At 37.9% G+C, this 17,663-nt stretch overlaps 1 protein-coding gene across 2 annotated transcripts in view; it reads left to right on the forward strand.

Moving 5' to 3' along the window:
• The window catches only part of PI15 (peptidase inhibitor 15), a 51,296-nt gene extending 34,271 nt beyond the window's left edge, over window positions 1-17,025 (forward strand). For both annotated transcript variants that reach the window (XM_036742250.1, XM_036742249.1), the window contains exons 3-6: window positions 3,176-3,294; window positions 6,556-6,688; window positions 6,791-6,906; window positions 16,890-17,025. In XM_036742250.1, coding sequence (XP_036598145.1) covers window positions 3,176-3,294; window positions 6,556-6,688; window positions 6,791-6,906; window positions 16,890-17,025 — 504 coding nt within the window. The remainder of the gene's footprint in view (window positions 1-3,175; window positions 3,295-6,555; window positions 6,689-6,790; window positions 6,907-16,889) is intronic.
• Window positions 17,026-17,663: the final 638 nt, after the last annotated feature.

Consider the following 17,663-nt stretch of genomic DNA (forward strand, 5'->3'; position numbering starts at 1 on the left):
ACAGATGAAAGAATTTAGACCCAAAGACATTAACAAATTAGTTATCCTATCATACATTTGCAGAGCAAGAATAATATCCCAGACCATTTGAGTTCTAGAAGACTGATTTTTTGGTTGCCTGGCATTGCCTTAAACTCCAATCATCTGTGAAAAAATGCGATCAACATAATCATCCTGCATCAGAGTAGTCACATGAACAGTTGTAAATGGCAGTTATGTTCTTTTGGTTAAAATAATTCCAAGGGGGGGAGCAAAGATGGTGGCTAGAAAGCTGGGACTTGCTTAAGTTCCCCGCCAGGTCCCTCCAAGCACCTATAAAAAATGGCTCTGAACAAACTCTAGAGCTGCAGAACCCACCAAATAGCAAAGGGCAGCAGGGCTCTAGCCTAGGACAGCCTGGATGGTCGCTGGGAAGGGTCTATCACACAGAGCTGGGAGAGGGAGCGGACCATGACAGGACCAACCAGACCAGGAGCTGGGTGGAACAGGCGTGGTGCCCTGAATCAGTGAGCTATGGCAGTTACCAGACTTCTTAACCCACAAACACCAAAGACAACAGAGAAGGTTAGTGGGAAAAGCTGCTGGGACAGAGTGAAAGGAGTTACAGGTGGCCACCGCCAGGGAGGCAGTGGAGGTGGTGCAGCTCTGAGGCTGCTTCCAGAGTTACAGCTGCCGTTGCTTCTGGCCCCAGGCCCACTTGGTGGAAGGAATTAAGTGGTGGATCTGAGCAGGAGTGCAAAGCCTGCTTGGATCTGAATCACGGTCTGGGTTGGTAGTTCTTGGGGGAGGAGGAACACTGGTGTGTCAGAGCTTGCTGTGTAGAAGTAGCACTGAAAATAGCAGTGCAGCCCCTCCTCAAGTTTGGGACAAAGTACTCTCTACTCTACAAGCAGTCGTACCCTGACAAAAAACTCAAGGGTCAAGTAGTTGACTGGGAACATGAACAGGCAGTGAAAATGGTCTCAGATTCAGACTCAGACTCTGGAGTCAATTTGGTGACAAAGAAGACCAACACATACAGCCAGAAGAAGTCAACAAAGTCAAAGAGCCTACATCAAAAGGCTCCAAGAAAAATATGAATTGGTCTCAGGCCCTGGAAGAGCTCAAAAAGGAGTTGGAAAAACAAGTAAGAGAAGTAGAGGAAAAATTGGGAAGAGAAATGAGAAGGATGCAAGAAAACCATGAAAAACAAGTCAATGACTTGCTAAAGGAGACCCAAAAAATACCGAAGAAAATAACACTTTAAAAAATAGACTAACTCACATAGCAAAAGAGCTCCAAAAAGCCAAGGAGGAGAAGAATGCCTTGAAAGGCAGAATTAGCCAAATGGAAAAGGAGGTCCAAAAGACCACTGAAGAAAATACTACTTTAAAAATTAGATTGGAGCAAGTGGAAGCTAGTGACTTTATGAGAAATCAAGATAGTATAAAACAGAACCAAAGGAATTAAAAAATGGAAGACACCATGAAATATCTCATGGGAAAAACCACTGACCTGGAAAATAGATCCAGGAGAGATAATTTAAAAATTATTGGACTACCTGAAAGCAATGATCAGAAAAAGAGCCTAGATATCATCTTTCAAGAAATTATCAAGGAGAACTGTCCTGATATTCTAAGCCAGAGGGTAAAATAGAAATTGAAAGAATCCACAGATCATCTCCTCAAAAAGATCCCCAAAAGAAAACTCCTAGGAATATTGTAGCCAAATTCCAGAGCTCCCAGATCAAGGAGAAAATACTGCAAGCAGCCAGAAAGAAACAATTTGAGTAGTGTGGAAACACAATCAGGATAACACAAGATCTAGCAGCTTCTACATTAAAGGATCGAAGGCCTTGGAATATGATATTCCAGAGGTCAGTGGAGCTAGGATTAAAACCAAGAATCACCTACCCAGCAAAACTGAGTATCATGCTCCAAGGCAAAATATGGATTTTCAATAAAATAGAGGACTTTCAAGCTTTCTCAGTGAAAAGACCCAGAGCTGAATAGACAATTTGATTTTCAAATACAAGAATCAAGAGAAGCATGAAAAGGTAAACAAGAAAGAGAAATCATAAGGGACTTATTAAAGTAGAACTGTTTTGTTTACATTCCTACATGGAAAGATGATGTGTATAATTTATGAGACCTCAGTATTAGGGTAGCTGAAGGGAATATACATACATACATACCACACACACACACACACACACACACACATATATATGTATATGTAGAGAGAGAGAGAGAGAGAGAGAGAGAGAGGGCATAGGGTGAGTTGAATATGAAGGGATGATATCTAAAAAAATAAAATCAAATTCAGGGATGAGAGAGGAATATATTGAGATTGGGAGAAAGGGAAAGATAGAATGGGATAAATCATCTCACGTAAAAGTGGCAAAAAAAGCAGTTCTGTTGGAAGGGAAGAGGGGTCAGGTGAGGGGGAATGAGTGAATCTTGCTCTCATTGGATTTGACTTGAGGAGGGAATAACATACACACTCATTTGGGTATCTTACCCCACAGGAAAGAAAGAGGAAGGGGATTAAAAAAAGGAGGAGAGCAGATAGGGGGAGGTGGTAATCAAAAGCATACACTTTCAAAAAGGGACAGGGTCAAGGGAGAAAATTGAATAAAGGGGGATTGGATAGGAGGGACCAAAATTTAGTTAGTCTTTCACAACATGAGTACTGTGGAAGGGTTTTACATAATGATACATGTGTGACCTATGTTGAATTGCTTGCCTTCTTAGGGAGGATGGATGGGGAGGGAAGAGGGGAGACAATTTGGAACTCGAAGTTTTAAAAGCAGATGTTAAAAAAAGGTGTTTTCGCATGCAACTGGGAAATAAGATATAAAGGCAATGGGGAATAGAAATCTATTTTGCCCTACAAGAAAGTAAGGGAAAAGGGGATGGGTGGGGGAGTGGGGTGACAGAAGGGAGGGCTGACTGGGGAAAGGGGCAATCAGAATATATGCCATCTTGGAGTAGGGGGAGGGTAGAAATGAGGAAAAATTTTGTAATTCAAAATCTTATGGAAATCAATGCTGAAAACTATAAATATTAAATAAATAATAATAATTTTAAAAAAAGAATGTGGAAACCTAAAAGTAATTGCATTTCACCTGACTTTTCTTCTGGGTTTTGTCACTAACAGTGCTGGGAAAGCTAAGAGCATTTTACTTTTGGCACAGGTTTGGGATGAAAACCTTGCAAAATCAGCAGAGGCTTGGGCTGCCACATGCATTTGGGACCATGGACCTTCTTATTTACTGAGATTTTTGGGCCAAAATCTGTCTGTACGAACTGGAAGGTAGGAGGCAGTTTCACCGATATAATTCATCCACATGAATTTATTGTTTATGGAGCTCAGGCTTGAGCAATACCAGTTGTTGGTCTAATGAAGATTTTTCATTTTGTTCAACTGTCAATAAATCACTTGAATAGAGCTTAGTGAAGCCAATTTTCCTCTTCATTCTAGGAAGTTACACACCCTTTTTAGCATAGACTGGCTAAAACCCTCTACCTCAAACCACCCACTGAAATTTTTGTAGAGATCAGACTTATACAGCTTCCTCTTAGATGATCCAGGGAAATTCCTTAGCTGCTGCTGAATCCATACCCATGTCTGTGCAGTGCATGAGAAAAGCCCATTTTTAAAGGAGAGGAGCTGGAGAATTCAGAGTTGGAAAGAACTATGACATTGTTACCATAGGTGTGAGTCACCAGCCCATCTTCCTCCCCTCCTCTCACCCCTGCTCCTGCCAGTTCCTTCTCCCTACATTGACTCTGCTTCAACAAGTTTGCCCAACTCTGGAAATACTTGATTACATCAAGATTATTGTCTATGTGCCCTTTGCAGAAAGTTGTCCAAAACGCATACTTTCTTGCTTGGGGTAAGGGAGCATGTGTAAAGAAACAGTTCATTCTTAGTAGAACTAAGAGTTAGGAGTTAGGAGGAGGAGCTGATTCCTATCATATCAATACTCTAAAGGAAATCAGAAGACATACAAAATTGAAGCTGAAACAAAGGTAGTTCATAATTTCTCCTTATTAAGCATATAAAAAAGTGCTTGATGTTTATTTCACCAAGAGGCAAACAAAAATTGGGTACTTGATTACCTTATCTTGTAGTGCTCACAATGACCATATCCGAAGAGATAATCTTGGACATAGTCTTAGTTTATGTGGCATATTCATTGAAATGTTGATGGAGTAGAGAAACTCTATGAAGAGCTTAACAAGTTCTTCCAAGCCAAACCAAATGAATATATGACTTTATATTTGACTATTTCAACGTAAAAGTTGATATAGGGGAATAGCTAACCTCTATAAAATACTTTAAAGCTTTCAAAGCAATAGAGATATATGTGCAGTACACATATGTGTATATGTATATATGGTCTCATTTGAGCTTCATTCATAAGAATATGTAGGTATATCCATTTTATTGATGAAGAAACTGAAACAGAAAGCCAACAGCAAATTTCCCAGGATCGCATAGCAAGCATGCCACATTTGCAGCAGGATTCAAATTCGGGTTTTCCTAATTCCTGTCCCAGCACTTTATCTAGTGTGACCCTTATTCACCTAGCTGTCTCAATCCACTACACCACTTCAGGATAGTAAAAGCATGATACAAAATATGTCTCATTATCAAAAAAATAAAAGAGGATGAAAATTTGCAGATTCCTCAGAGGCCCATGCTTATGCAAAATGAAGATTTTCTTTAAGAGAGTCAGAAGGTATGGCAGGAAGTAAGAACTTAAAAAAAGACAAGAAACTACAAGTTAAAGACATAGCTGCCATTTCAGAATAAGCTGTTTACATATTGTGAAATCAAAATTTGTTTGAAACAAAGATCAAAATTCATTTCAAATTTGAATAAAACTTGAGATATATATAATTGAACAGTTCCAACCTAACCTGTTTAAACAAGTTGTTGACTGAAAAAAGAGACATTAATTCTATTAATAATTTCTTAGAGGAACAGATGCTACAGCCAGAATGTTGAAAGAGTCCTAAAATCACTTCAGGAAACAAACCATTCATCTCACTGTCAACTGAAGAGACATGGAAGCCAAGAGCAACAACTCTTCAGAGGATGAGGTCCTTTTTTTAGTTTGAGAAATCATCACACAGATAATGAAATGTGTGAAAAAAAAGCTAGCCTTCAAGAAAATAAATGTGATACTCATCTAAGCTAAATCATCCCATGAACATTCATAGTTGAAAGGAGATAAATGTAAAAGTAATTCAATTTTATCATTTATGTACCAAGTACCATATTACCAAGGATGCCTTGAGCATGAGAAGCAGCATAAAAAAATATTACATAGGAACATAGATTTAGAGCTAGAAGGAACCAGAAGCCATTGAGTCCAACATCTTCATTTTACTGATTAGAAACCTCAGGCTGGGAGAGGTCAAATGATATTCCCAGAGTCCTAGCGTTCATGTCAGAGGCAGGATTTGAATCCATGTTTTCCTGACTCCAAGTCCAGTCCTCTATTCTTTGTGCCATTTAGAGTCGGAAAGGATTGCAGTGGTCATATAATTCAACTGAAATCCAAAAGTAATATCTACTATAAAACCATAAAACCCCTGACAAGGGGTCAGCCAGTCTTCTGCTTGAAGACTTCCAATGAAGAGTAGTCCATCATCTTTCTAGGCAGTCCTATTATCAAAGACCTGAATGTCCAGGAAAGAGGATGCCAGTCATATAAGGATGAGGTATAACAGACACTCCAAATGATGAATAGTACTGCTGAGATATTAAAAGAACTAAATGAAGATAAACAGAGCATTTAGGTGAATTCTCAATGGAAAGACATGGATAAAATTTCACAAAGGATAAGATGTTAAGAGATTGTGATCTATATCTATGGAGGAAATATGTGCACTCCTGTGATCATTGACCTACAAAGTATCAAAGCCCATGTAGGCAAATCTCGATTACTAAAAGAAAAAACATAACAAAAACAATATAATAGCAAGTTTTAAAAAGTTTGTCTTTGAAAGACAATCAACCACATATACTGGAAAACATGAAGGAACTATCCTTTAGGCCTGAGATATTGACTCTATTGATAGTGATCTAGGAACCCACTAAGCAGTGGTAATGGAAGGGGAAAGGATTGATTTCATCATAAATAATTTTCAAGGTCCCCAATCTTTTCGCAGATGATCCCACGCTGACTATATACGCTTCCCGAGGAAACTGATCTGTGACAAATTCACAACTTGTTCTGACATTGGGCCAGGGGTGGAGAACCTGTGACCTCGAGGCCACATGTGGCTTTCTAGGTCCTTGGGTGCAGCCTTTTGACTGAGTCCAAGTTTTACAGAATAAATCTGTTTATTAAGGGGAAGTTTGGATTCAGTCAAAGGGCTGCACTTGAGAACCTAGGGGGCCATGTGTGGACTCAAGGCCACAGGTTCCCCATCCCTGGTAGCCCCACGCCCTCTCTGTTTCATCTTCTTCTCTCTTTCTCCTCAACCTCTCTCCTTCTCCCTCTCTCTTTCATTTCCTTTCCTCCACCTCCATTTCCCTCTTTTTTATTTTTACATCTAGGTATCGCTCCATTCTCCAATTGGTTAAACCATGGTATGATGAAGTCAAAGATTATGCTTTTCCATATCCTCAAGACTGCAATCCCAGATGCCCTATGAGATGTTATGGACCAATGTGTACACATTATACACAGGTAATCAGAGTTGTCTTCATTTTTAATCTAAATTTAAAACATACTTGCTATTTTCATGGTATTGGTTCTTGGACTTCAACAAAAGAATAATTATTTATTTAGATGGTCTGGGCTACTTCCAACCGGATTGGCTGTGCAATCCATACCTGCCAGAACATGAATGTTTGGGGAGCTGTGTGGCAGCGAGCAATTTACTTGGTATGCAACTATGCCCCCAAGTAAGTGTTTAACTTTTATTTAATAGACACTTTACAGAATCCTCATTTATTGTCAGTTACCTACTCTAATTCTGTTATACCCAGGCCTCCTTTGGCTGTTACACAAAACATATAATTAATGTGGCTGTACTTGGTGAAAAAGGAATGATTTTCCATTGACGATGTATGTAAATCTTTTTAATTCAAACTTATCTTACCTAAATAAGTATCTCATTAGCGAAGGTCTGGGAAATAGAGTAGGAGTACAGGGCTTGGGGCTATGTGGGTAGGCCTGGAGAAGGTGAGAAGAATGTATGTTTTTGTATTCTCTGCAGTCCTGAGGCCTAGGGTTGTCCAGATATGTTTCCCGGGATGTAGAGGCATTAGTTTGGCAGAATCTAAGTTAAAGATCTCTCCTACTCTAAAATTTCCCTCATACCAATCACCTGTGGCAAAGAAGGATTTCTCCACCACCACCCCCTCAGGATCAGGAATTCCAGGCTCTACAGCAGGCAGACTAGTTTAAAATATGAATATTTGCATAGCATTCTCATCAGTATATTTCTTTTAAAAATTTAGACTTGCAGTTTCATTGGCACAGGGAATTTCTAACATGTCAACTCTTTCTACTAATGCAGGTCTAAATGTCTTAGATGATTGCTTGAAGCACTGAAAGGTTCAGTGTCATCTCAAGTAATATGTGTCAGAGATGAGACTCAATTTTATTGACAGTTATATGCAGGGGCCCAAGAACCATCCAGGGAATTTTTATGTATCTTTCATCCTGGTATGGATTACAGAAACTAAAAGTTGCCTTGTAAAACTGGGAAATCTGGTGATTACAGTTGTTGAATTCTTCCCTGAGATTTATGAGGAAGAATCTCCAGAAATTATTTTTAATTTTAATCAGCAATAAAATTGTTTCCATGGAACTAAAGTACATTGGAAAGGTAGCTCCTTCATTTATTTTCTTAAACTAGATTTCAGAATCACATGGTACTCTGTGGACCCCTGAAGATAACTAAAGAGATTTGATCAAAAGGTAGATTTTAAATATGGATAGTTTCTCTTTTTAAAAATTTTGCTGACTTTTCAATTTATATGCAAATAAACCCCTATCTGCTTCCTCCTGCACTCTCCCAACAGTCTTTTGTTGATCTTCCTATATCTAGTGACTTCTCTCTCCAATCAATCTTTCACACTGTTGCCAAATTAATATGCCTCAATCTGCTTATTTGGTCATATCTCTCCCTTGTTCAAGGAGCTTAAATGGCCTTCTGTTACATCTAGTATAAAGTACAATGCCTCTTTTTGGCTCGCTCTTTCTTATCTCTTCCTCCTCATCTCACACCACTCAGTTGCCTTCTACCTCTATCTCCTCCTTCACCTCATCTCACATGAAGAGTAGGTGGCCTTTCTCCATGCCGAGGCTAACCTCTCTAAGTGAATAAATGGTCCCATTACTTCTCTTCTTCAGCAGATTGCCCCCTTTATTACCCCACCATCATTAATTTTCAGTCTCTAACTTTCTGCTGGTGACTTTTCTACTGGCTACAAACAAAGCCCATATCTTCCCCATTTTCAAAAAACAATTGTTCCCTTGATGCATCCATCCTCACTAGTTATCATACCATATCTCTTCTCCCTCTGGTGTCTCAAATGTTTAAGAAGGCTATCCACAGTCAGTGCCTCCATTTTCTTTCATCTCTTTCTCTTCTTAGTTCTCTGCAGTCTGGTTTCTGACCTCATCATTCAACTGAAATTATTCTCTCTAAAGTGACCAATGATCTCTTGTTCACCAAATGTTAGGATCTTTTCTTGATCCTCATCCTTCTTAACTTCTTTGCAGCCTCTAATACTGTTGATCACCCTCTTCTCCTGGATAATTTCTTCTGTCTAGGTTTTCATAACACTATTGCTGTCTCAGTTTTCCTCCTACCCATCTGACCACTTCTCAGTATCCTTTTCTGGCTCTCATCCAAGTTGTACCCACTAACTGGATGTACCCCCAGGCTCTTCCCTGGGCCCTCTTCTCATCTCTATTCCATTTCCATTGCTGATCTCATCCACTCTCATGGATTCATTTAGCATCTCTATGCTGATGATTACTAAACCTACTTATCCAGATGTAATCATGACCAGTCCAATCATTGAACTCCAAATACCTATTGGCGATCTCAAACTAGATATCCTATAGCTATCATGAACTCATTATGTTGAAAACTGAACTCATTTTCCACCCCAAACCATTTGGTGGTATATTGTGTTTAACCTGAATTTTGTTACTCTTTAATGTTGTCTTTTTTGAACTAAAGTTTTATTTTTTTAATTAAATGATATCTGTTTCTTGCGCTTTACTTTCTCAAAGACCAACCTTTAAACCCAATTCACTCTGGATCTCAGGGACTGGCCAACAGTAGGTACCTGCCCAAGCACCACTTAATGGTTACTTTTTGGGACCTCCTGGCTCAGAGTGAACATAAAAAGTAACTGTTTCTCTTTTGGCTAGCAACCCTGAGGGTCTTCCCCTCCCAGTTTTTTGTTTGTTTGTTTTTATTAAAGGGGTCATCCCTTGATTCACTTCTTAAAGAGACCATTCACTGAATGGGCTTTACATCAGTCAAAGTGAGCACTTGAAAAGACCTTAGCTTAAAAGGGCCGAGGTCTCCCACTGCATCCTGGGCCATCTCCAGTCATCCTGATCAATATCTGGCCACTAGGCCTGGATGGCTCTGGAGGAGGAAGGGAGATTGGTGACTTTGCGCAGCCCTCTCTCATTCAAATCAAAGTCAATTGCAAGTCATGTCATCACCTCCCTGATGTCATGGTCCTCTTCAAGAATGAAGGACAGACCACAACCTCTTTACTCCATTAAGAGAAAAAAAGAAAAAAAAAACAAGGAAAGCAAATTTCATGCAACAAATAGTCACACAAAGAAAAAATTTCCTCACATTCCATGCTTTAAAAGTAGGTGCCTCATCCTGCATCTTGAATCCATCACCTCTCTACTAGGAAATGGAAAGAATGCTTCTTCACTAGTCCATTGGAATCATGGATGGTTATATTTCTTAGGGCTTTCAAAGTTGTTTCTGGTGGGTTTTTTTTTTAAATTTATTTGTCATGAAATTTTCTTCTATCCATGGATCGATAGATAATTTTTCTATGTTTCTCTAATTTGTGTTTTAGGTGACCTTTTATATGCAGGTTATATGTCCATTTGGGGCTAATTTCGCATAAGGTGTGAAATATTCAATTTTCTAAATGGTTTTTATTTAGTAGGGAGTCCTCATCCCAGGGTTGTTTATAAAACACTAGGCTACTGGATTTGTATACTAATCTGTACTACTACTCAACTTCTCTAGTTTTAATAATACCAAATCATTTTGAAATTTACTGATTTATAGTAAAGTTTGAGATCTGGTACTGTTAGGTCTCCTTCCTTCCCATGGTTTTAAAAAATTACTTTCCTTGAGATTATAGATTTTCCACTCCTTATGAACAATCTTTGTGATATGTTGTTTTGATCTCTTTGCTAACATTTTATTTAAAATCTTTGAATCAATGTCCATTAAGGATATAGGCCTGTAGTTTGCTTTGTCTGTTTTCTTCAACTTATCTTTCCAGGCTTTTAGCACATTACACTGCTTTATGTACTCTATACTGCAGAAAAACTAACTTGCTATTGCTTTCACGCAACATTTCATCTTATAAATCTTTGCCATTGTGCTGTATGTCCAATGTTCTGCCTCTGTTGTAACAATCTTGCTAGCCGCTCCTGGCGGGGTGTAAGATCCACCAACAACCAGTACCCAGAAAGCTGCCAACACAGGTTCTTTGATCTGCTTTACTGAGGAAAGTAACTTTAAGGGGTTAACAATCTTATTTCAAACCAACATACAAATATCATCCACTTAGTTCAGAGGAAAAAGCCAGCATCCTGAACTTCAGAGCAAATACGAACAAATTACAATACAGCATCAACAGACAGACCTTTTCCGATTCAAATCACAATACGTAGTTACCAGTACCAACATATGGGTTGCAAAGCTGGGGGCAGTTTGCAGCTTGCCTAGAGTCTCAACACTCCTTCCATGAGTGTGCCCCAAAAATCAAATGCCAAGCTCTCCTCAGTTATATCCAGTTTGGAGCCCTGAGGGCTCTGACCTCACCCAGGCTGGGTCTGGGAAAGTTCTCCAATCCCAGGATCACATCATACGCAAATCAATGACTCCCAATTGTTTCAGTGCTGAGAAAAACTCCAAGACAAAAAGATCCCACTTTATCTGCCCCAGTCAAACAAAGGCCAGAATCATTAAAAGCACTTAAGAGAAGAAAAGCAAAATGTCCCACCTTAATTACTATTACAGCCTCCTTGCCTCCCTCTCTGTAACCATTAGTTCCTTCAAGGCTTGGTCACATTGTCTTACTCCATCATTGTTGGAATCCCTCCTGACTCAATAGGTACTTATTTTGTAGATGTCCTATATTTACTTATCAGTGATGATGTTGTATCCCCCTGATATAATGCAACGATATGAATTATGTAATGCAAAGGATATGATCGCTTTCACTTTTGTCTATGTATCCACAGCACCTAGTACAGTGTTTGGCACATAGAAGGGACTTAATAGTGTTTGATTAATTAAATGAAAGAAGAAATGATCTATGTGATACTCTTCATATCACGCCTCTAAAAATAATTTTAAAGTTAATTTTAGATATTTGTCAAAGGTCCTATCATGTGATCATTTTCGGTTACTCCTTGTGGACTAGCAAATCAGTTAATACTCATCAATATTTTATTTAGACTAGTCCCACTCAATAACAGAAAAAGAATTGATGATAAAAAGTTCCCCTAATTTCAGGTTCCATAATGTTTAAAGGATTTATGGCGCTGTTAATGTTTTCCAAAGTATGACCCAAACAAACCCATGTTCTCCAACACTTCCAGCTAGGAGAGAGAATGAGAATAGATAACTAGATTACTCGCCATTATCATGCATGCCATGCTTAAGGGAAGATTATAAAATAAAAAGTATAGAATTTGACTGATGATCTTCCATTGATAATTTATATCAGGCAAATTACAAAAAGGAGACTTAGAAGAGTTACAAATTAATCATCAAAATTATTCAAGCCATTTTAGGTGGATAGCCTGATATTTAGTGATAATGCCTTTCCTACTATTTAGTATTCATAATAATATACACAGTACCCAAAAGTTCAAAGAGAGAGCCTGAACTGGGGAGGAAGAGTGATGGTGGCTGTGGGATTGTTAAGAGAAAGGGATATACATGAGGCATCGCAGAATCATAAATTTAGAACTAGAAAGACTTCAGAGACCATTTAGTCCAACCTCTTCACGTTACATGTGAGGAACTTGATATCCATATATATGAGAGGACTTATCTGAGTTCAAAGAGGGAGTAATTGTCCAAGGCAGGATTTGAATCTAGGTCCTCTGACCCGAAGGCATCATTCTGTCCATTGTACCGTGATGCCTCTTAAGTGTTGTGAAAGTAAAAACAACAGGATTTGACAACTAATTGAATATTTTTTGCTCAGTTAAAATAAGGAGTCAAGAATGGTGCCGAAGTTGGAAACCTGGGAGGACTGGAAGGGTGGTAGTGCCCTCCAAATTAATGGGGAAGTTCAGCATAGGGGAAAGGTTTTTTTGGAGAATGAACATAATGAGTTTTGGTTTTGACAGTTTCCCATGCATAAGGTTTCACAGATGCATATGGGCCAGTTCAAAATATTCAATAAGCAGTTGGAGATGAAAAATTTAACATGTTAATTATATATTAAATATATTATATAATTAAGTATATCCATTGAAAGATGGATATGTAAGTCAGAAAATCATCTGAATAGAGATAACTGAACACATGGAAGCTAATTTTATCAAGTGAGGTTATATAGAAAGTGAAGAGAAGAGGGCCTGATAGCATGATTAGAATCAAGATCTAGAAAAGGAGATGAAGGAGTAAGGCAGCTAGTTGGCTCAGTGGATATACTGGGCCTGGAATCAGGAAGATATAAGTTCAAATCCTGCCTCAGATACTTATTAACAGTGTCACCCTGGACAAGTTATTTAACTTCTATTTGCCTCATTTTTTTCTCAACCATATAATATGGATAATAATAGCTCCTACCTCTCAGCGTTGTTATGAGGACCCAATGAGAAAGCATCTAGCACAGATGCCAGCATAAAATATTATTTGTTCAGTCATTTGAGTCGTACCTGACTCTTGACTCAACTTGGGGCTTTCTTGGCAAAGACACTTGAGTGGTTTGCCATTTCTGTCTCCAGCTCACATTTTACAGATGAGGAAACTGAGGCAAACAGGTTTAAGTGACTTGCCCAGGGTCACATAGCTAGTAAGTGTCTGAGGCCAGATTTGAATTCAGAAAGAAGAGTCTTTCTGACTCCAGTCCTGGCACTCTATCCATTGCACCACCTAGCTGCTACTCGTGCATATAGTAAAAGCTATGATAAATATTAGTTATTATTATAAAGTTATCAATGATGAGCAAAAGGTTAATATGAGAGCATTAGCATGTCTTTCCAATTTTTCATTTCTTTCTTATCCTTCATCCATATTTTTTAATAAATGCTGTTGGCATGATCTGGCTTCTTTTGGATCATGCACTAAATTTTCTGCAGATATGTTGTTTTTCCTGATACCACTTTTTTTTACTGTTTTGTGGCAGAATGCTGCTTTTAGGCTTCCATTTCTACTTATGATGTTTTGCAAATGAGTTTATGTTCTAAACTATTGCCATTGGTGACCGTGTCTTTCTCCTTAGGAGAAGACCAATTATTTGTTGACTAAGAAAATTTCTGGGTTCTTTTGACCCCCTTTACACACTGGCTAAATTTCTGTAGTAAATGGTGATGTTGACATCCATTATCTCCTCTCATTGCTTCAACTTCATCTCTTCTTACTTATTTCTTGTAATTTAGCTTCAGACTTCATCACTCAGCTGAAACTGTTCACTTCAGAGTTGTCAGTGATCTTTTAATTGCTAAATCCTATGGCCTCTTCAATCCTCATACTTCTTGGTCTGTTTTGGCCAAATGGCTCATGAAGTAATGTTTATCATTGTCTTTTGGCACACAAAGAAATATACCCTTTCATCTCTTTTATTTTCCTCTTTGAGGAAAAACTACAAGTTATCCTTCCATTTAGCTAGAATTACAATATCTTTATTCTTTTGCTTTCATATTTAAGAAGGATGTCAATACGAACATGATTCAGTTCATCCACTAATATTTCAGCTTGATAATCATTGGACAAAGATTAATATGATTGTCACCCTGTAAGTATTATAGAGTTCCAAAAACATTATTTTAATAATTTTAATGCCCACTATCCTGGGTATTTTGCAGCATTTCAAAGAAGAATTTTTCTTTTCCATTTTTTTTTTTGCTTTGTGTGTTTGCTTTAAACATGCAAAGGAGTGTAGTATAGCCTTGTTCTGTATTACTAATCCTAGGTTAAGTAGTATTGAATGTAAGCTTTGAATGAAAAGGAGAAGTCCTTGTGGACATACATTGGGAATGTCCAGTCTACTCTGAACATTGTAAATAGAAGTAAAAGAGGGATAAGAGAAGGTTCCTTCATTTGAAGTAGTAATCATAAAGAGAAGAATACAAGACTATTCTGAATTGACTTCAAGGAACTTTTGACGTTTCCTACTTCAGTGCCTTCATTTTAAAGATGAGGAAATGGTAAGTCAAGGACTGAGCCAAGATCAGGTAAAGGTTGTGACAAATTCCCAACTAGAACCCAAGTCACCTTCATTCTAGTTTAGTGCCCCTTTCTCTATACCACATAGCTTTCTGTGGTCAAATAAATGGATAAGCTTCATTTTTTATGATTATCTAAGTGTGCAAAAGAAAATTTGGGACTTAATGTCAACTCTGAGATTCTATGCTTAAAGGAGTAGGGAAATTAAGCATAACACAATGTGAACATATTTACAGTAGGGGTGATATCAAGAGAATTATGTGACATTCAATATTTGCTTTATATTAATTAGCATGTTCCATGTTCAGAACAGCCAGCTTTCACTCAAGTGATTCACTCATAAATCAATCAATGTCTTTTCAATTTTTTATTTCTTTCTTATCTTTCATCCATATTTTTTAATAAATGCTGAATGTCAATCACTGTGACATTAGAAAATTCTGTATTCATGCAAATGTTATTTGATACTGTATCTCAATGAAATATTTCTTTATACCTTGGTTCCAGCTATTCTACTAATATGTAGACAAATTAGATGTTATTTCAGAAAAGAATAAGAACACTTTGTAACAAGAAAATAGCAGCCATATGGCATTATTCCCCACTAACTTTACTGGAGTCTACAACTGGTGCTTTCCCTTCCTCCCCCCCCCCCCTTCTCTCTCTCTCTCTCTCTGTGTCTCTCTCTCTCTCTCCCTCCCTCCCCTAAACTCTGCACTCTAGCTTTCTACCTAATCTCTCAAATAAAACTGCTCTTTTCAAAGTTACCAATGATTTCTTAGCTGCCAAACTAATGGCCTATTCTTGATCCTCCTTCTTCTTGACCTTTGCAGAATCTGACACTGTTGAAAATAGTCTCTTCCTGGATACTCGCTTCTCTTTGGGTTTTTGTAACATTACTCTCTCCTTGTTCTTCTCCTAGTTTCGTGAGTCTCCCTTCTGAACTTTCTTTGATAGATGTTTATCCAGGTCATAATCATTAATCCCAAATGGTCCCCAAAACTCCATCTTGTGCCCTGTTATCTCTATATATCTCCACTGGTAATCTTATCAGCTCATGTTGATTGTTATTACCTCTATGATCATGATTCTCACATCTACTTATCCACCTTTTCTCACGACCAGGCTTATCTCCCAACTCCAAATAACTAGTGGACATCTTAAAATGGATACCCTATAGACATCTCAAACTCCACATGTACAAAGCTAAAGTCATTATCTTTCACTCCAAACTTTCTCTTCCAAACTTCCTTATTAATGTCGAGGACACTACCATCCTCCCAAGGCATCCAGGTTTGCAAACTAGGTGTCATTCTCAACTCCTCAAACTTTCTTAACCACCACATCTAATCCTTTGCCAGGTCCTTCCAATTCTACTTTCACATCTCTGCTGTTCCTCACTTTCTTTCTTTTGACACCGCTGCCATTCTGGTATAGGCCCTCATATCATGCCTAGACTATTGCAACAGACTTCTGGTTGGTTTGTCTGTTTCATCCCTATCCACTCCAGTCTATCCTTCACTTAGCTATTGAAGTGACAATCTTAAAACATAGGTCTAACTTTGTCACTCTTTCACATAGTAAACTCCAGTGGCCTCCAAGATTAAATTTAAAATCACGGTTGTGGCCACTCCTGCCCTTACAGTGTTCTGGTGCTTCATTACCTAATGTATACTCTATGATCTAGTGGAACCGGCCTCCTTTCTGTTCATACAGGATACTCCATCTCACAGATTCCTGCCTTTTCATTTACTGTCTTCCATCACTGGCACTTACCCTTCCTATCTTTGCCTCCTGACTTCTTTGGCTTCCCTCACCCCTCATCCCAAACTCTACAATCCGCAAGGAGTTTCCCTGTCCCCCTTCAATAGTAGTACTTTCCTTCTGAGATCATCTTCAGTTTACATGTATAAAGCTTGTGTGTCCATAATTATTTATATCTTGTCTCTTGTGAGCTGTGAGCTACCTGAGAGCAGAGATTGTTTTTCCCTGTCTTCCTGTTCTAAGCCCTTATCACGGTACCCAGCGCACAGTAAGTGTTTAATAGATGCTTATTGTTGTTGAATGAGCACAATCCAAATGATTCTAAAAGCAAACTTGATTTAAACTTATTGTTTGGTCTTGTATATACACAACAGGAAAGTGACCATGTTCTTTCAGAGAGTGACTTTTTTTTCCATTTATGTAGGAGCAACTTAATTTTCAAACTACATTATAAATGCTAAAATTCTATTTTTTCCTTCCTCTTAGGGGAAACTGGATTGGAGAAGCACCATACAAAGTAGGAGTGCCATGCTCAGCTTGTCCTCCCAGTTATGGAGGGTCTTGTACTGATAACCTTTGTTTTCCAGGAGTAACATCAAACTACTTATATTGGTTTAAATAAATTAAAATTTGCCTGCTTTCTTATTCAGTAGGATGGCTTTCTGGGAGATCAAAGCCTATAAATTGAATTTTGCACATATTATGCAAAATTTTTATAGTAATCGTTTTATCTTTTGGTATTCATTTGTATAAATTAGCTTTTGTATAGTATAAATTCATTTGACCCTTTGGGAAGTAAAAAGTATTCATTGATAATCCCCAATACTAAGAGAAAAATAAGCATAAATTATTTGAAAAGAAAACAATATGATTCCTAATGTGAATATTCTAATTGCTTTTTTTTAAAAAAAGAAATTGAGTAATAATTTATTCATTTCCAAAATGTATTGTTCTTAGGCAACAGTTTCTTTAAGAATAATATCCATCCTTTACCAGCAATTAAAATTAATTTATGGTGTGGTGTAACATATGAAAGAATATAATTTAATGTTGAAATAGAGAAATGTTTCCATTTGATTGTAAAATGTGTGAGATGAAGGACATTTTCAGGAGTACTTTATTATGGTGGCCTATTAGGAAATCTCATCAAATGGCATTCAGCAATATCTAGAACAAGTTCATTTCTGTCAGAAAGGTGAAAAAGGGAAATCCTCAAGGGATTTGGCTTCTTTTGGTTCACAAAAGATAGGTTTTTCCCCA

This window comes from Trichosurus vulpecula, chromosome 1, assembly GCF_011100635.1.
Source record: "Trichosurus vulpecula isolate mTriVul1 chromosome 1, mTriVul1.pri, whole genome shotgun sequence".
Taxonomy (NCBI): domain Eukaryota; kingdom Metazoa; phylum Chordata; class Mammalia; order Diprotodontia; family Phalangeridae; genus Trichosurus; species Trichosurus vulpecula.